Source organism: Geospiza fortis, unplaced genomic scaffold (genome assembly GCF_000277835.1).
Source record: "Geospiza fortis unplaced genomic scaffold, GeoFor_1.0 scaffold265, whole genome shotgun sequence".
Taxonomy (NCBI): Eukaryota; Metazoa; Chordata; class Aves; order Passeriformes; family Thraupidae; genus Geospiza; species Geospiza fortis.
This window is the reverse complement of record NW_005054393.1, coordinates 1,557,200-1,577,211: the sequence shown is the minus strand read 5'-3', so window position 1 is coordinate 1,577,211 and position 20,012 is coordinate 1,557,200. Positions and strand designations below refer to the sequence as shown.

Below are 20,012 nucleotides of genomic sequence, written 5' to 3'. Positions count from 1 at the left end.
CTCCCATATTTATTTAGCTGTGATGCTTCCTAATTTGAGGAATTCAGGATTGGAGCAGATTACTTAAAACTGCATTACTTAGGCTGAGTTAATTAAAAAGATGATATCTCACTCTTCACAGCACATGTGAGCATGGTACCAACTTTCTCCTGTGAAAGCCTTTGTCTAAAACTAAAGGAAACTTAGTGAAAAAAATTTTTTGAGAATTTAGCTACTTATAGGAGCTTCTGTCCCTTTGTTTTTGTATACCTTAAACAATATATGTATGTCAGAACTGATCAAGCCCACCTGGCCTGGCTGTTAGGCAGAAACATTCCTGTAGCTCTGGTCTTTTCATTGTACACTGTTTCGCCAGTTACCAGCATTAGGCAGGATTGCCCACAAGAGTTCTGTACCTCTGTACAGGAGCTGAGAGTAGAGAATCTTAATGCACTGTGGATATGCAGTGATTTTGTTGTTGTTGTTCTTAGTGTAAGTTTTCTTAAAGTGAAGTGAAGGCTGTATCCTTTAAACCATTATCAGTGCTAATTATCGAACCATATATTGCACAGTTCCTCTCTCTCACTACCATTGGGGTAGTGTTTACATTTCTTTATGGTGCCTGAATTATGTGTAATGAGGCACATAGTTGCCTCAGATAACCAAGAAAATCCTGCCTGCAGTATTTGACCATTTGCCATATTATGGCTTTAACACTCAATTTTAAAGAGTGTTTAACAGTGAGCTTAGCTTACTCCATTATGCAGGGCAAGTACAAAATTTTCAGGCTTGGCCACTGTCATTTAAATCAAGAGACCACTTCATTTTGCAAAGTCAGAGCATGTGCCTTGCACGCCTCTCTCCAGTGCAGCCACTCTCTCTGCATGGATCAGAGCCAAGGGATTACCAGCCAGGAAATTAATTGCCAAGAGGATTCCAACACTTATGGTTAGTAAAAAAAAGCCTGAACAAAGTGTTTTATATGACATTCTGAAAGTGCCAGGCTCCAGTTCTGAATAGTTTTTGGGTGAGGAAGAGTTACAGAGATGCAGGACTGTTCTTTGGTTTGCTGCTGCAGATTCCTGTGGTTGACTGCCAGCACAAGTCTGTCCCATTCAGATGGTGCCACAGTGGTGTATAGGAGAAGATAGAAATCTTTGAGATAAACCAGACTATTTAAGATTGATTTTTAGTTACCAAACGCCCTTGTAAGTTCGCTGGAAGTCAATTAAAGTTAATGTGTGGAATGCAGGGGCAGAAAAAAATTGGCCTTGGCTCTTTAAAGTGTTTTAGGTGATACTCCATGTTCTGCTAAGAAATCCTGCACAGTTTTCATTGCCACAGCTCTAACATACATCTTCAGATGCAGCACTGTTTATGGCACATATGAGAGGATAGAAAAATGTTACCCCCCATGGCAAAAAAAGATAAAAGAAAGTAACTCTGCTGCTGCTGCCTGAAACATCAAGTGTGACTAACTTTTAAAATGGGACAAAGACCTTTGCTAGCCCTGAATTTGCTAGGATGCAACAGGGATGATTAAGCCTAGCATGGATGCAAAAGGGAAATTCTAAGTGGCCATCCAGTGAAAAAACCCAAGGGAGGTCTTAGAGCAGCAATAAGCTGCTGCACGTGCTGAAGCTTGTTAGACGTGTTTCTTGGAGGTGTGAGGAGGAAGAGCCCCAGTTACTTCCTCCAGTCCAGTTGTGATGTCGTGGCTTTAGGACACTGCTGCTGTTGTCAGCTACTGAAGCTGGATTAATTCAACCAGGATCTCTTCTGTGATTAAATATATGTTAAAGCATATTTTGCCTGTAAAGATTTTGGCATTGCTTATCACTGCCAGCATTTTTTATTTTCGTTTCTGTGAAAAGTGTTATGTGTTTTTAAGTCACTATATTTTCAGGTTTTGTAGAGGTTTTTAGTGCCATTCATTGCTAAACGTGGATCAGGCATTATCTCTAATCTGAACAGCAGCTTTCATAGTTTATGTATAAGGAGACACTAAGTGCATTTATTGAAAAAAAATTATGTTATTCAATAGTCTCTTTCTGCAGACAAAGCATTGGTATTTTAATCATATGAACAATTTGTATGTGTCCATGTGGTAAGCACAAGGGCTCTCTTTACAAAAAATTAGAAAGAATTACTGATTGATTTACACAGGAAGATCCTGATGAGGAATATATTTTCTTTCATTTTAAGTGGGTCAGTATTAGCTGTGCTGTAATTACTAATAAAGTTCTAAAAGTAGAAGAAAGTGCATGATTTTATAAAATCTGGTCCAAGGTTAAGCCAAAGGAGGTGCATGTTTCTCAGCAAGTCCTATACACATGCTTAGTGCTAGTGCCCATATGCTTAATGGACCTTGAAAAGCAGATCCATTTAAATATCTGGCATTTACCTTGCTATTTATTCCCTTCAGAAAGAAAGGATTTTCAGTAGAAGAGGCAGTGACTTAACTTTTTCACAAAGTATCAAATCTTTTGCTAATCTTTCTGCATAGATAGATGACCTGTTGTACCACTTCTGGATTTTGGAAGAATTCAAAATCTTGTTAATATTGTACTTTTTAGCTTCTCCTTATTTTCCTCTTGCTATAGCCTTTCATAGGTTTCTAAGTTGGTTTGTGGGACTAAGCAGTTTGTCTCTGCTAATATAAAATTGTATAAAGCTGCTGTAATATATAGTTACATTTTAATTCAAAGAGCCTGTTGATTCTAAACTAGCTCCAGTATATTTCCAAACATATGTACTGAAAGGCAGTATAAATTTTAACAGATTTTTGTCATTAAAGCTTTACAATTTTTATAAAACAGCTCTGTCTTTATACGTTCATTTGGTGCACCAGTTATTGGGATATTTTGCTGGGTACTTTCTTTCTTCCATTTTTTTTTCTTCTCTAGGCATCTTTACTCTTAAGCTTTTATTTCTTGGCTCCACTACTCTGGTCTGTGCTGTGGAATGTAAAGATTAGGAACCTCTTCCAATTTTATTTTTTTGTGAACATGGCCTGTGTTAAAGGAGAATATTATTGCTTTTAGCATGGTTTGAACCCACAGCTCAATAACTAACTATAGGAGTTGCTAAAGCCCCACTCCTGCAGAGAGCTCAGTGTGTTGGACCCAGTTGAATTTAATGGGCTCCAGGCTGCCATAAGAGCTCATGTCAGCAGAGCAGCTCACTGAACCAGGATCTGTGCAGCTTGGCCAGGAGCTATGGCTGGAATTTATCAAAGCCAAACAATATGGGGGGAGAATAGTTAATTTCAGGTTTAATATATACAGCAGGTCTGATTTCCATTGAAGTCAGATGAGTTATTGTGGCAGGAAGGAGGCCTATAGTTTTTTGTCTTCTGCAGAAATGTGGGAAAACATCCAAAGTATTTAGTTCTGCCTCGTGTGTGCTGGTGTGCTTCTGTCAAAAGAAGGAACGGTATTTTCATTCTTCATACTATTTGCAAATAAGATGAAATACCTTACTGTAATGCTTCTTTATGATTACTTCCTTCTCATGTGTGCTGGCAGGAGTCCTCTGTGGTCTGTCTTTGCCAGAGAGAAAAATCCAGAAATAGAATATATGCTTTTAAGTGTGTGATACTGACATCTGTAGCAGTGCTAAGTGTCGAGCTGTTCAAGTTTTTCAGTTTTATTTTTTTTTTAAGGTAAGTCCTGTATGTTTTTGTTAAAGATTGTACACAGCTGTACATGAGTTCAGATTTGTAAAGAAGAGTAAGCCATTGCTCACCTTGGGTATGCCTGTGAGGGAGATTTTTAACATGATTTTCCTGAAGTTCTCCAGCAGTTGCGTATCAAATCAATTTTTATCCTTAAATGCGAAGATCATGAAGCAGAAAATTTTGAAGTTGAGCCTCAGGTGGTTTTCTCTCCTTCCATATTCAGCCACTCCTAGAAGGTATCATTTTCTAGGCAACATTCACTGGCAGTCTTAGGACCAGTGAAGCAGATGTTTGGCCAGTCTTTACACTCTTCACCATCCAACTGTTGGAAAACTTCTCCCTTGTTTGTGCACTACTGCTTTGGCTAATTGAGAGAGGAATGTGTAATGGATCTGAGGGGAATATGGAGCTTTGCAATGTGAATTTCCTCTCTTGTGAGCTTATGACTTGAACAGACATTGCACCTCCTTGAAATCATGCTGTAGAGCTGTTTCCTGAAGGCAGGAGCCCTTCCCGCAGCTCAAGCTGTAGAATTCCCGCCTGTAGCCACCTCTCAGAGAGAGCTTGGATGCATGTGTGATGGAGAAGAATGAGAGGAAAGCAGGCAGAACAGGCTGGAGATCATCCGTGCAGGGCTAGGGTATAAGATTTGGGAGAAGACCACCTTCATTTGCTCTTACACCGTTAAAATCAACATCACAGTTTCATCATGTTGTCAGCAGTGGGTCTTAAACCCTTCAGCAAATGGCCTTTGTCAAATTTCTTCTTCCATCCTGGTCTTTCAAGCCAAGTTTGAATTCTCTATCACTGGTACACACTTCACCTGTCTTTTTTCTCCCTGTGCTTTTCTCCTTGGAAGTCTGTTTTGGGGCTCTTGTTACACTGTCAAATTACCCTATATTTTTATCCTATGACCTTTACACAGAAGGTGTAATATATAGGTGTAATTGGGGGACCTAAATGTGAAGAGCATTAAAAAAACAAGGTACAAGTGAGACAAACACACACACATATATATATATATAAGCTAATTTTTTTTAAAGTGAATTCTGCATCTCTGCATTGCTGAAGTCTTGGTGAAACTAAAAGTTATAATGGACTTTTTCCTGTGATGTTGCCTTTTAAAAAGGAAAAACCGTACAGCAAAAGGCTTTTGTGCAGTTAGCACAGCAGTTCAGATGCTCAGAGCAACTCTCAGCCTGTATGTTCAAACACACGCAATCTACACCAGGAAAGATCCTGAAGCAAGTGGAAGTTGGAGGGGAGTTTGCCAGCACCTTTGCAGTGGTGTGGAGTGTGTAACACCACCTGCAGGAGCTGTGCAGGGAGGGCAGCCAGGAGAGCTGGGAAGCACTGCAGACAGCAGGCAGGTAGGAGAAGCTGCTGGGAGAAACACCAGGAGTGCTCAGCTTGCAGTTGGCCCCTTTTCCAGGAGCACTGCAGGGGCACTTCTGCCCTACAGGCTCCTTCATCTCAGTGCTCCAAGAATTTGTCATTGTCATGTAACCCTTTTGCATCTTTCCCTGCTTCAGTAGTTCTCAGGAGAGCAGGGCTCCTCCTTGGAGAGCAGAGATTTAACCAAAACATCCCTGTTTGAGAACAATTGACTTGAGCATTTGGCTTGTGGTTTCCATTATCAGTTCCTTCTGCAGCCTCCTCAGGGAAATGCAATTAGCCTGTCCTGGGGCAAGTCACAGATTGGGCAAGTGGTTAAAGAGAGAAGTAGAGCCTTTTTGTTTAAAAAAAAATAAATAGGGAAGCTGTGATACCTTGCTTGAACTAAGGCAAATGTGATACAAAGCATCAGTGCTGGAGGACATGGTAAAATCCAGTTATCATGACAGCATGCATTGAAAAATTACTTCTCTACAGCTGGGGAAAAAAAAAGGAGTAAAGAAAGCTGGAATTCCTGTACCATACCAGCTTCACCTACTAGTGCCCCAGCTAGAAATACAAGAATGCAAGTTCCAAGGAAAACAAGGCACTTGATTTTTGACTGAGTTTTGGAAGAGAACATCATAGAAGAAACAAACCTGAGTCATTGAAACACCTTTCCTACCACTGCAACTGGAATGATTAATGTCCACACATCTATGTTGATGTCCTGGCAGAATCTCATTTCTTAGATGTTCAGGTTTAGCAAATAAAGATGTGATTTCTGCCCATTGCTTTATAGCTGCATGCTCTGACACAGGAAATCAAGGGAGAGCTGTAAAACATTGCCCTTGATAGGAGTGCATTTTGCTGCTAACAGACTTAACTGTGCTGCATATGTGAATATATGTATATTAAATGAAACAAGAACAAGATGTGATCTTATTGGGAAAGAATCCCTGTAATATCCCAGAAGTTCCATTCACTCCACAGAATATACCAGTGTGTACCAAAAAGCTGTCCAAAACCTGGAAACAGATACAGGCTGAGGGGGTTGGTTCCCAGCCTGACGAGAAAGCTGTGTTTGCCCTGTTGGTATTCTATCACATCCATACTGGATAACTGCTATATCAGCGATTAAAAGAAGGTCATGCTGTATTATGAACCACTGTCTTTATTTTTAGGATTAGATAACTTTTCTCTTTTTTTCCTCCCACTGATTCCCTTTATATCCTAAGGGCAGATCCTTTCTCTTGGGTCAGGAATGTAATAAGGCAGGTTTTCCTCTCTCCAGGATATTGTGTCTGTCTCACTGTGTTTAAATTGCCACAGAAAGCTCTTCTGAGCAAAATACAGTATTTTCTTTGTACAAGAGCCAATGATTGACGTATCCATGGGGACTTCTCTGTCTTTAGCATTTAAACATACAAGTTGGATATGTTTAACCTATTGATAGGCAACGAAGACGACTACAGGATTTACTGCAAGAGAACAAAAGGAGAAGCAGAAAAAAAATATCTTTTTTTTTTCTTCTTTAACTGGGGGATTTAGAAATTTTATTGCTGCTGTTAGGACAGAGAGATTAAAAAAAAATCAGACCTATATTTTCAGCTGAAGGAGGAAGGTGAAAAGCAAACAGTCCCGGTGAGCTGTGTCCTTTGAATTAGCATATTCCTGTTTATTAGTAATACAGTTTCACATTTAGAGAACAAAACTTATCCAATCCCATATGTAAAAAGTCATTTGATTCACCATGGCTTGCTTAGACACCATTTGAGGCAAAAGGATGATTCCTGCTCAGGAGTACAGTGAACTCCACAAAATGCAAAAGTTCATTATTAGTTTGATTGCTCTTGGCCTTTGTGCATTCCTTGCTTCTGAACTTGTGTGCTCCATGAAACAGGGACAGTCTCTTCCCATGTGTTACACTGAACCCCAGATCTTTACTGAATTTTTATATATGACTGTAAACCCAGTCTTCTCCCAGTGGCAACAGCTGCCAGCGCTGGTCCAAGAAAGCTGTTGACCCCAGTTGTTTGTTGCAATATCTCTGAGGTTCCCTTCAGTCTACCATTTATTTGGGAATGCTTCCTCAGACACTGGAGCCCTCCTTTCTTACTGTTTCCATCCTCTCTTCCAGCCACTGGTTTCCATGCTGCCCTTCTCCTGTGCCTGTCATGCCTGTCCTTCTACATACACGGGTTATCTCAAGTTATAAATCATCATAATTTTTCAGTTGACTTAGGGCTTCTAATTTTGATTCCTCCCTTTCTACATTGACTGCTGTTGCCAGTTCTCAAGGTACAGAAATGGGTATCCAGAACAGCACAGTAATAAATGAGCTTCAAGCATGAATTCAGCTGGAGTGCTGACTGGAGTCTCTTTTTTGTTCTTATAATTAAGTATTAACAATCATGGACACAGAGTTCAAATGTTAAGTTTGTAAAATAGGTAAGTTACATTTCCCATTTTTCCACATGCTTCACTCCTTTTTGAAGTAGCCAATTTTTTAACTGAAACTAACTTTATGTAGTAATTTTTTTTTCTTAATGAGTAAAACATTTTTAGTCACACTGGAGTTACAAATATTTGCAGTATATATATTTAATTTTGCAATGCTTTTATCTTGGTCTTGGCTGAGATAGAGTTAATTTTCTCCCTAATAGCTGGTACATTCTATATTTTGGATTCAGTATGAGAGTAAGATTGATAACATACAGATGTTTTAGTTGTTGCTGAGCAAAGTCAAGGACTTTTCAGTTTCCCATGCTCTGCCAGGGAACAGGTGCACAAGAAGCTGAGACTGTACACAGCTGGGAACAGCTGACCCAGGCTGACCAAAGGGATATTCCATACCACAGAACATTATAGGATAGGATATAAACTGGGGGAAGTTGGCTGGGATGACCAATTGCTGCTCAGGGTGTGCTGGGCATCAGTGAGCAGGTGGTGACCCAGGGTATTGTGCGTTGCTTTTTTCTATTGGCTGTTATTCATGTCCCTGTTCTTATCTCCCTTTTCATCATTGTCACTATTAGTGCTATTATAGTTTTTATTTTGGATTTTAAACTATTCTTATCTCAACCCATGGATTTTACCTTTTTCCAATTCACCCCATCCTTGCTGGCAGGGGCTGGTGGGCGTGAACCTGGTAGGTAGTTGTTGGCTAGTGTTAAACCCCTACAGCCATTAAAAAAAGCCACAGTCCTCTCACATGTAACCCAAGAATATCTGATTATGAAATGTGGCATGCCACTACTCTTCATTTAAGTTTTCAATCATGACCATATCTACAGGGAACAAGGGGCTTCATTTGTTAATAGTGGAAAATGTTGAAAATTAAGTGTAGAGGCTGAGTGACAAGATCAAACACTGAGGTGAAGAGTGCAGTGCACAGGCAATTTAGTGTATTCATTATACACCATGGAAATTGCTGCGCAGTGCTTTTAAGATCCAGATGGTCTTAACTGTGTGTATTCCATTTTAGTAAAGGTGTCAAGACTGTGGAGGCACTGACCTGTTTAGGCCAGATCAGCAAATTGTATAAATTCTCATGTTGCTAATCAGCATTAGCAGAGATCTGTCACAACAGCATTTCTTAAATCTTCCATAAAGTATGAAAGACAGCATCAAGAACTCTAATAAAATAACAATAAGTGCTTCCAAAGGAAAGGAAGCAGGATTGGAGATAGTTGACTGAGCTTCTCCACAGGCATGTGCCTATTTGGAAGTGCAGAATTCTTCATCTATAGCCATAGCTTCCACCTGGCTTTAGGAACTGCAACCAGCTTAAGTGTTTATGCCACCATAAGGGCTTAAAGCAGTTTAAGTGCTTCTTCCATCTCTGGAACTAAAAATGGCTTAAGTACTTTTGCCACCCTAAGGACATGGGGTCAAAAGTATATTCTCAACTCAAGCAGCAAGGAGCAGACATTGGTCTCTTGAAGCTATTTGGCTTGGTGTGCCTGCAAAATGTTTAGTTGGGAAAGGACAGACAGGATCTATACCTATTTTCCATCAGATAAGAGGAAATTAAAATGCATGCATTGTTTTAACAGAAAGTCACAGAGGTTAGAGAGAGACTCGATTGCAGTGATTGGAATGCGTCCGAGAAGTCTGCTGAGGATTTCACTCCATGGAGATGCATTTTTTTCCTCCTCACAATGAGATTTCTATTGTCACAGGAGATTTCCTGGCTCACCAGGACCTCCTTTATATCCTGACTTTTTTACAATGCTTTTGTCTGTTCATCTTGCTGTGGATCATAGAGGCAACCTTTATCAAGATGTTAATGAGATGGTAGGGAGGCCAGTCTGATGTCATCTCTCAGTTGCCTGACTACCTAAAATGGGAACAAGGAGCAGCGATGAGTCACATATTGCATCCCTGGGGAGCAGGCAAGACTGGGGACTTGCTTAAGTGGTGCCCTGTCACTGTTCTGAGCACTGATATTCTTTTACAGTCACTTGGCTAGCTCAGGAAGCTGTGTAGGTCAAGAACCTCAGAAGTATGCACACCACTCATGAACAAGTGACTACTTTTAGTGGGAATCAGAGATCTAAAAACTTCTATGAATGTGGCCTTTAGCTTTCCTGGACCTTAAGTCTCTGCCTCAACTGTGGCCATAGCTGAAGATATTTTTGCTGAAATTTGTTGTTAGGAGAGGTACATTCACAAGCTATGAGGTACTCAGAGGCTTTGGTAATAGTCTCAAGTCTAAAGTGAATGTGAGGTCTGTACTTGCACCTAAGTGGTGACAGGAAAGTTTGAGTTCTGTTACACCACATCTGGTGAGCCCTGGTGTACTTCACACTATTCTGGTCAAGAAGGTTGAAGTTGTACTAGAGCAGGTGAAGAGGCTGAGAGAGCAACTGATGGACTAATACAGTTCTCAAAGTGGCAATGGGGAATCTGGGAACAAAATGACAAATGGGACTCAGAATTCCCCATCTCAAGCCAAAGCAGGTTAAGGGGGGAATGAGGACTTGGTCATTGAAAAGAACACCAGAAGAACTAGTTTATTTAATCCAGCAAATGAAGACAGAGAGGGGAATGCTGCCTGCCAGTTAGTTAGGGTGGGGAAGGGAGAGAACTAAACACTCTGTAGGGAAGCAGAGCTGTTTAAGCTAAAGAATAGTGTTGGCACGAGAACAAATGGATATAAATTGGCTGTGAATAAATCGAAGCTAGAAATTAGTTGCTAACCAGCAGAAGAGTGACTTCCTAGAAGCACCTTCCACTGGGACCTGAGGGAGTACCCTTGATCACCAAGGTACTTAGAAGCTGAAGCTCTGTTTGTGACCAGGATTATGTGCAGTGGGACTTGCCATAGCGAGGGGATGGGCCTGATGACCAGGAACCCGTTTCTAACTGTATGTGGGCTTAAGGACAAATCTACATTCCCTATGCAAAAACAGAAATAAAAGTGTTCCCTGCAGGCCTTGCAGGTCAGGGACAGCTAATCCCCTTCCAAACCAGCTTCAGAGCTTTCCAGTCTGGTACTGCCAGACACAGCCTCTGCCACATGTCCTCTGTGGGCTCCACATCTCTCTTGTGCAGCTGCAGGATGAGCTGTGTTTAGCAGCCATTCCACTGCAATGCCCCTTCACCTTTTGCTCTTTGTCCCCTATGCATCAAATGCAGCAGCTCTGCTGATTTGAGGGACTTTTTGTGGCAGTACAGTACAGGGGGAGATTTGTGCTAGAAGATGGATTAAATGCTGCCTCTGCTTAATGTCAGTGGTGACATCTGGTGAGAAGTTATTTAGCACCTCCTTTTTAGTTTTTTAAAATACAGGGAAAGAACTGTGAGAAGGTAAAAGTCTGAAATTGTCATTGTATAACTGAAATTAAACCTAATTTTGGCAATTTCACTCGGCCACTAACTTACCACATTATACCAATATAGCATGGTCTCTTCCCAGTTTCCTCCTACACTCTAGGGTAGCAAGTCTAGGTTAGAAAACAGAAATGTGAGATTCTCCCAGAATATTTGCTCTTGCCGCCAAAAAGAACTTTGCTTTCAGATGCAATCTCAGTTGCAGTGACATTCTTTTTCTGATGTTCCTAAGTTTTTCCACTGGTATGGAGAGGCTTTTCCTCCTGCTGTTTGACTGCTGTGAGAGCACATTTGGCCTTTGTTTATGTGTTGAATAGCTAACGGGTACCATGCAGTCAGCTAGGATGTGTGCAGATTCTCCTTTCTTCTAAAAACCCTCTTGGAGGAGGGAAATGGAACACTAAGGTTATTGCAGATCCTACCTCCAGTGTCACTTCATCTGCTACAATATTGAGTAACAGGTACAGTTGGTATGGATTATATGAGAACATGCATGATTTAAGGCTTTCCCTTTCCAATAGTATTTCATACCATGTAAGCATTTATGCTTTCAGGATACTGTGGATTGAATTTCCCATTACCTCTGGTTTTTGAGATTGCAAAACTTCAGGCAAACTTCAGCCTTGATTTCAATTAATCTGGTGGGGTTTTATGCTCTGGAATTGAAATCCATCTCAGAGCTTCCTCCTTCAAAAGCAGGTCATTCTAAGATGAAAATCAGTATTTAGGTCAGCTTCCTCTGTTCGTTTTAGGGTGTTTTGGAACTGGATGATAATAACAACATTTTTTAAAGAATAGAAAATGAGCCAGGACAAACAGAGGTTTGGTAATAAGCATTGAAGTAGCATGAAAGTGACTGGTATTTTGCAAATGACCCCTGTTCAGCAGCTTTTTGGAGCTGTGTACAACGGGAGATAGCTTGTAGAATTCCAGCTTTTAATGAGGGCTTTTTTTTTTCAGGTCAGAAATTCTTAATAATACAGAGCTGATGCCTCAGAGCCTTATGCTAGCAAACCTGACACTAGGGAGTAATATCATTGGCTTTCATGCGCCTATTTACTGTAATAAGGATTATGGACATAAGAAAACTTGCAGGTTTGGGCCCACAAAATTAAAAGAAAAGCCTTTTCACACCCTGAAACTGCATCAAAATTCAATTTCACCAGGAAAAAAAAATCCTTCTGATCTAGTCCCTGGAATGTGACATTTCATGGGTGTAATAAGGTTACAAACAGATTATAAATTGAAACCCTATAATTCCTTATTGTACTGTACCAAAGCTTCTGCTTTGCATAATACTCTTATTCCTGACTGTTCTTTGTTTTACAAGCTCAAAACTGCTCATTTCCTCTCATAATAGAGACCAGGGAGCCAAAAACACCGTGTAAAATCCAAAGGTAATTATCTGAGTCAAAGAACCTGAATGCCAGAGGTCACAAACTTCTGAACTTTTCTAAATTATGTTGTTTGCACAGTGAGACCTCCCTCCTCTTTAAACATGTCGCAAAAATTACACATTCTTTCTACCAAATGATAATGGTAAAAGAATCCCAGTGTAGATTTAGTTCATGGTTTGCATTTGTGTAGTTCTGCCTATATGTCCATAGCAGATGACTGACAAGTTTTCTCATCATAACTTGAGCAAGTGAGGGTGTTTGAATCTCAGGATGACAAACACTGTGGATCTCCTTACCTGAGAGCACTGCTGGTGCTGATTTTCTAGTAGGTGTCTTCCTTCAGACCAGTCTTTTGAGTATTTGAACATATTTGAAGGTCTGCTAAAATATGATCCCTCTGCAAAAAGCAATTAAGCAGCTCACCTGTGAACCAAATAAATTACCCAGATTAGCAGATCACAGGCTCATTTATTGCAGGCTTTTCCTAAAGGTGAGGATCCTCAGAGGTGTTGAATGAGAATGAGATGGATTTGCAGGTGAGCTCTCAGGGGCCACTTGCAGCATCAGAGCAATGAGGGAAAACAGCACAAAGAGGGGTTTGATTGTAGGAAGATCAGAGAGTCTGGGAAAGGATTGATAGAATAAGAGAGCAGGGCAAATGTGTGTGGAGGGCCACAGTTGTGAGAGACCAGAGGATGATCACAAGATATTTGACAGGTAAGCCAGCGATGGAGAGAGGCAAATGATCATCACCACTCTGGGCAAGTTTTGTCAGACGCTGCAGTGAGCCTGGGCTGGGGAGGGAGTGAGGAAAGGACTTTTAGGCCCATGAGAAAGGTCAGTTTTAGAGGATTCTCATGCTGCTAAAGGTTAGAGGTCTAGAGCACAGGGAGCAAGCTGGTTTGCAGGGACAAAGAGAAAAAACTGTCCTATGGAGATTTTCTCTGAAAGAGCCTCCACGGTGCCTGAGCGTCCACACAGCAGGAGGTAAAAGGAGGTGCTGTGGTGAAGTGATTGATCCAGCCTTGAGGTTTTTGTATCAAATGGAAAGCCTGTGTCACACACTCAAGTTTCATCCCCCTCGTGGCTGTGTAGGTTTAACCACATAATACACAGTCTGTAATGTTTACAGAGAGATTTGGCCATGAATTACTTGAATGCATTTAATTTTGTCCCTTTACTTCTTTCTTTTTCAAGAAATAGCACATATTGCCCTGATTGAACTCTTTTGATGCCATTTCACAGCTCAGGGCATGTGTATGTTTCTGGCACAGGTGTGTGTACTGTGAATACAGAGCTGCACTCGGAACATTAACTCTTGCAGATTACGAGTTGTATGTTGCCCAGCACTTCTGCTCTCTCTTCATGCATCCTGAGCCCCATAACAACTTTTAAGAAATGGCAATAAAATTTCAGAAAAAAAGCTGTCATCTTTTATAGGCAATGGATGTCTATTTTCCATGGCAATGGTGCATAATTTTGAACATATGTGATTTTTTGTGTCTTTCTGACTGATTTCAAGACTTCAGAAAAGATTGGGATTATCTTCTTTGTGTTCCAGTATGAGGTACTGAGTTTCTATATGGCTGGCATTTTCTTTAGGCCCATTATGGAACAGATACAGATTTCATCCCTGTGCTGTGATCGAATAAAAACTGGAAAGATTTTTTGGTGGTACCTTAGTGGGAATAATGTCATTCGCTGAGTAATGCAGCCATCTAGTGGCACAATGACAGAAGTTCGGCAGTGTGGAATGATTTCTCCTAGAGTCTGGGAGGATGAGTCGGGCAGCTCCTAGTGGAAAAAAGACTCTGAAAGTCCAGGTGTACTTTCTCTTCTTTTGTTTTCTAAAGCTGTGCAAAAAAATTCAAACAGTTAAACCTTTAAAAAAAAATCAAACCAATTTTGAAGTGGTCCCTGTTTCACCTGCCTGTTTCCACTCAAACACAGAGAGAATTAAATCAATTTTTAAATGCTTTTCTGGACTAGATCTTAGTGAAAGAAACAGAGCAAGCTAATTTTGTGGAAGAGTACAAGGTACACAGCCTTGTCCTGCTTCTGGATACACTCACATGGATGATACTGACCACAGAAAGACATGCCTGTGAGTCAGCAGGGCTGGGGCATCTGTCACTCCCACACACATTCAGACAGAGCCAGACTAAGCAATGGCAAAAACTGGCTTGATGTATGCTTCTGTACTCAGGGTTCATATTCACAGTGTATAGGGGTTTATTTCTGCTGCCACGACCTGTACATTTACTGAACCGAATACATTTACTGAAGGAAAATAGGGGTAACAGGGAGTGAGTTAAAATTTGGGGTGGAAACTTGGTTTAGCAGTTCTGTTGATTTTTCAGGTTGGAGGATATGTTTCTAAAGGCCTGATTTTGTAAACCTTGTTTATGTTGAGCAGCACTTAAGTAACGTTTCCCTGCTCTTTAAAAGCAGTAACCAGTGTGAATCACACAAGTGGAGCTGTGCATGAGATTATCCAGGACCCATTTATCAGCTTGTACCCCTGAGGCCTGATCCAAAGCCTTTTGATCTCAGTAGAAAAAAAAATCATTTGCCTTAGTGGACTTCCAGTAGGATCTATAATCTGAACCCTGTGGTCACTTGGAAGTGCAGATGATCTTATTCTTTTGGTACTGCAAGGACCTGGTTCGCACGTGAATCTCTGGTGCTCTTCCAATGCAAAATTACAATAAGGCTGCAGCTGACGTTGTATTTCTGTTAAGATGTCACCTCTATTCTGCCTGAACAGCATATCAACAATGACCACATACACGGTGAGAAGAAAGAGTTTGTGTGCCGATGGCTAGACTGTTCCCGGGAGCAGAAACCTTTCAAAGCCCAGTATATGCTGGTGGTCCACATGAGGAGACATACAGGGGAAAAGCCACACAAATGCACTGTAAGTAAAGGGGCCTGAGCTCCAGGTTTGAACTGGGAAGCTGGGGCTGTGCAGAGAACAAACAGGGCAGGATGAGCGCTGCATTCCCTGAGCTCATCTGTCAGACTCTTGTGGAGAAGAGACTGCCATGTCTGCTTTGTTATCCAGCACAACCAGATGACAAAAGCTTTAGGATAGGGGATTCCCTGGATGATTTGGGCCACTTCCTCAAGTTTAAAGTACAAAGAAGCCCCAAAAGGCATTATTAAACATGGCTCAGTTTGCTTAATTATTTAAAGGCACTTTCTCTTACAGAGCTTGGTATTACTGCTGGCCACCAGCTCCTGATGGCTTTACAATGGATTTCAGTCTTAGTCAAAGTACACAAATACTCTGCTCTCCTGTAAGAGAAGATTTACATAATGCTGAAAGCATTTTTACTTGAGCTGTGGTGGAGTTTGCTTGGATAAAATTAAAACCCTCTAAATCAAAACTACATTGGTCAAAGTTATGAAGGCCTGGAAAATTTCTAAACTTTTATAAGTCCACTTTTGCTGTTTCCTGCAAGTCCAAAGATTAAAGCTAAACCAGATTTATGTCTTGTCTGCAGTTTGAAGGTTGTACAAAGGCCTACTCCAGACTAGAAAACTTGAAAACCCATTTGAGATCTCACACTGGAGAGAAACCGTATGTGTGTGAACATGAAGGCTGCAACAAAGCTTTCTCCAATGCATCTGACAGGGCCAAGCACCAAAACAGGACTCATTCCAATGAGGTAAGTAAGCACAGCTTCAAAAGATGAATATAATTCATTGTCAAACAGACTTACAGTGTGGTCATAGCAATGTATTACAGGACAGGCACAGCAACCCTCAGCACCTGAAAGGAATGTAAGTTCTGGATGCCTCTTAGCAGCACAGTATGTCATACAGACCTGGCATTTTATTACATGTAGGAGAGTTTTGAATGAGGGAGTCTAATGGAAACACATGCATTACCCAGGGACAGATCTTGTTTTCCCTGTAAAGCCGGGATCATTTTTCCCTCTGGAGCTGTAAGGGGTCATTGAGTGCCTGGACCGATCCCCATGTCTGTGTTGGCACCAGGCATCTGCTGGGATGCAGCTTCCCCAGCATACTTTGGGGTGCTGCAGACAGCCACAGTGTCCACATTTGAAATCATGGGTTGCTGTTTAAGTTCTGAGTTATGCCTTTTCCTTCTTCTCTGGCCTCTTTCACTTTCCATCCTGAATAGACCTCATGGACTAAGGATGCAGCAGAGAAAGTACAACCTTTCTCAAGGAAACCAGCTGTGGTAGTCACAGCTGTTTCCAAACTCTCAGTGTAACATCTCATTATTACTGCTTCCTGTTACTGCTTCCTGCTTTTTCAGGAATCACACCATCTGCTTGCATTGTCCATGTTTTATTGCCCCATTTCAAGTTTAACAGAGAGTCACATTATATCAATCTCACATCTCAGAGTCCACTGTCTCCTCCTTGACATGTCCCTTCACCTCTAGCCTAAACCTGGGAGTACTGGACATACCATAGCAGCTATATCTATTTCCACACAGCTTGTATCTTTCTCTAGCTGGCTGTTGGGTCTGTCAGGTCTGCACACAGGCAGATCTCTCGGGAGCGTTCATCCTCTTCCAGTGCCCACCCTGCAGCATCTCTTCAGTCCTGAAGGAAGCAGAGGGCATTGCACATCTCTGAGTTTTCTCATCTCTGCCATGTGTGTTTTCAGCAGCCCAACTAATAATGGCACTGAAGCCCTGCAGCAATTTCATGAATGGTCAGCAAGGTAGAAGGAAGTTCACCAAGTCTTGCCAATAGCTACCTGAGCTTTCTTTTTTCATTCACTGAACCAACCTGTGTGCTGCTTGGTCGGTGAGTTAGACCTTCTCACACTTAGTGGTGTGACCTACCCCTGTGTTAATTTTGTGTCTAACAGTAAGCCAACCAAATTTTATGCTGCCCATGATTTCTGATAGGTGCAGCTACAGGGACAAATGAAACATTTTCTTCGCCATTACTTCACACCAAAACAGGCTAATCTTTTAAGGCAACATATACTGGTGGAGTGATGTGAATACAATGAAAAGCACAGACCAAATTCAGCATTTGCTTGCCATGCCATTTTGGCTTTAAGTAGGTAACCTACAGAGAGCTTTAAAAGCAGCCAACATATCTTGATGACGATATGCCTTAGTCATGCAGAGGAGAGCTAAGTGACTTGTACTTCCATAGCAACCTGAGAAAACCTGCCTCAGTAGCTCAACATCATCTCTAAATTGCTCATTTTTGCTCCTATTCATGTAAATGGGACGGATTTTTCCACTGATGTCAGTGGAAGCAGTCTCAGGCCTTAGACAGCTATGGCGAAGCTATATTTGTCAAAGGCTCCACAGTGCTGTGTGTAAGCAGAGTGAGAATCCCTCTGAGAAACTCTACATGAGGGTCTCTTTCTATTTTTTGAAGGTTAGTATAAAAAAACCCTTTAAAATAGTAGTTTCTTGGAAACAATTCAGTAATGAAAGTGAGTGAACAGTACTTTGCTTCCTGAGGCAATTAAAAGATTTAGGAAGTGCTCAGCTCTTCTTTCTAATCCCCTCATAATACAAGAAAAAAGGCTTTGTTAATTTATAAGACAGTAAATTGACTTTATTCTACATTGCTTAGTGAACTATAGAAATCCACAGATGAAGAAAGTGATTTATAAAAAATGAGTGATGAGTTATGCTAGTAGCAGTAATAATAGTACTAGTGCATATATTGCTGCAACATGAAAATGTTCGTGGCACTGTATCTTATGCTTTGACATCGTACTGGTGATTTGAAGGAGCCAGAAAAAAAATACTTCCTCACTTAATTCTGCCTGAACAAATGGCCCAGCATCTCTTGAAAGGGGGTGTTTCTCTCGGTGTCTAGTAGTAGGTACTAGGCATACTGTGAATGCTATCAAACTGCTGAGGGCAAGGGACAGGGCTGAAAATTAAAGCAGTCTTCATAAATTGGCATAGCTGAGTTACCTTCTGCTAAGATATAAGTGAAAGCTGTGTCAGTTGAGACAGGACAGACTCTGCCCTCAATCAAGTGTGCAGCACTAATTGCAACCTTCTGAGCCAAGGAAGCTAATGGTTTTAACTAGGTGCAGTCACAATTTGATAGGACAAGGGATGATGGCTTTAAGCTGGAAGAGGGTCGATTTAGATTAGTTATAAGGAAGAAACTGGTTAGTGTGAGGCTAATGATACACTGGTGGAGCTTTCCCAGAGAAGCTGTGGATGCCCCATCCCTGGAAGTGTTCAAGGCCAGGTTTGAATGTGGCTTTGACCAAGGTTTCCCTGCCCATATTGGGAGGGGAGTGGATAATTAGATAATCTTTAAGGTTCCTTCCAACCCAAACCATTCTATGATTCATTTGTAGAGACCATAAACTAGGTAACACTGTGAAAGCATATAACTGTGACAGCAGCTGTGCTCCAAGGAGTTCTTCAGGAGTCCCACATGGAATAAAATCTGATATGGGTGGGTTTTGTGTATTGTCAGAAACCATATGTGTGCAAGATCCCGGGCTGCACAAAGCGCTACACAGACCCCAGCTCCCTCCGGAAGCACGTGAAGACCGTGCACGGCCCGGAGGCACACGTCACCAAGAAGCAGCGGGGAGACATCCACCCAAGGCCTCCGCCACCAAGGGACCCAGGCAGCCACTCTCAGACCCGGTCACCAGGCCATCAGACTCAGGGTGCAATTGGTGAGCAGAAGGACCTCAGCAACACTACCTCAAAGCGGGAAGAATGCCTCCAAGTGAAAGCAGTCAAGTCAGAAAAACCAATGGTATGCAATACACCCTGCCACTCCCTTTGTCCTGTTCTTCCTGCAACCAATTAATAACCCCTTTATGAAAGCTCAAGTCTGTAAACTCTAGCTCACAAGGTCTGTTTTTTTGAGTTCTTCTTCTGTGTTTACATTGTAAAATCTTTTTAAAGCCTAAGAAGTACCAAATAAAAAGATTACAAATAGTCTATGCAATATAGAATAAGTGCAGTGCTGACAACTGTCACAATAATTGTTTCTCTTAAAAAGCTCCATCTTCTAGAATAAGCAGAGTATGAGAAAATCAGAGTTTTCATAAAAAAAAAAAAAAGAAGAGTTCTTTCCACTCTTCTGTTTCCAGAAGAAAGACGGATCTGAATCTCGCAGACTGAAAGCCAGAATAAGAAAAAAACCAAACCAAACCACAAGTCCAAATGACTAAAATGATGATATTGATGATGATAATTTTTGGAGAACCTGGGGCAGCAATCAAATTTTAGGGGCTTGAGGCTTTTGGGTCATGGATCAAACTGAAGCAGGATGAATTGACTTTCTTTAACAGCAGATGGGCATCTTTTAATAACATCTCTGTTGTGATGTGACCTCTTATGTTTATCTGATACTTACTCAAGTTAACTTAGTCCAAGTTTAACTAAATCAAGCTGAATTGACAGTCTGCAGGTCTTTTCTCTGATTTACCTTAACGTATTGCATTAAACTGTTGAAAGGACTGTGTTCCATTTTTTGAGACACTATCTTAAATACACAAGTTCTTTTATTTCCCTGAATTTCATATGCCATCTGCCCTCTTCACAAGGGTTAATTCAAAGGCAGCCACTCCATCCTCTTCCCCATCTGGGTCTATGATTCATCTTTATCCAGCCCTTGGGGATTACAAATATGAGCCCTCCAAATTCTGCTCATACTGTTAATCATGCTGCAATTCAAAGTGATTACTCACTGAAATATGAGTTTACTGCTATGTTGTGCCTAAGGCTTATGCTCAAACTGTTCAGTGTTAATACT

General features: G+C 41.2%; 1 protein-coding gene across 3 annotated transcripts in view; it reads left to right on the top strand.

Annotated features, from left to right (window-relative positions):
• GLI3 (GLI family zinc finger 3) overlaps nucleotides 1–20,012 on the top strand; it is a 206,277-nt gene that overhangs the window by 175,581 nt on the left and 10,684 nt on the right. For all 3 annotated transcript variants that reach the window (XM_031060865.1, XM_005425692.3, XM_031060866.1), the window contains 3 exons: nucleotides 15,035–15,184; nucleotides 15,774–15,938; nucleotides 18,717–19,007. In XM_031060865.1, coding sequence (XP_030916725.1) covers nucleotides 15,035–15,184; nucleotides 15,774–15,938; nucleotides 18,717–19,007 — 606 coding nt within the window. The remainder of the gene's footprint in view (nucleotides 1–15,034; nucleotides 15,185–15,773; nucleotides 15,939–18,716; nucleotides 19,008–20,012) is intronic.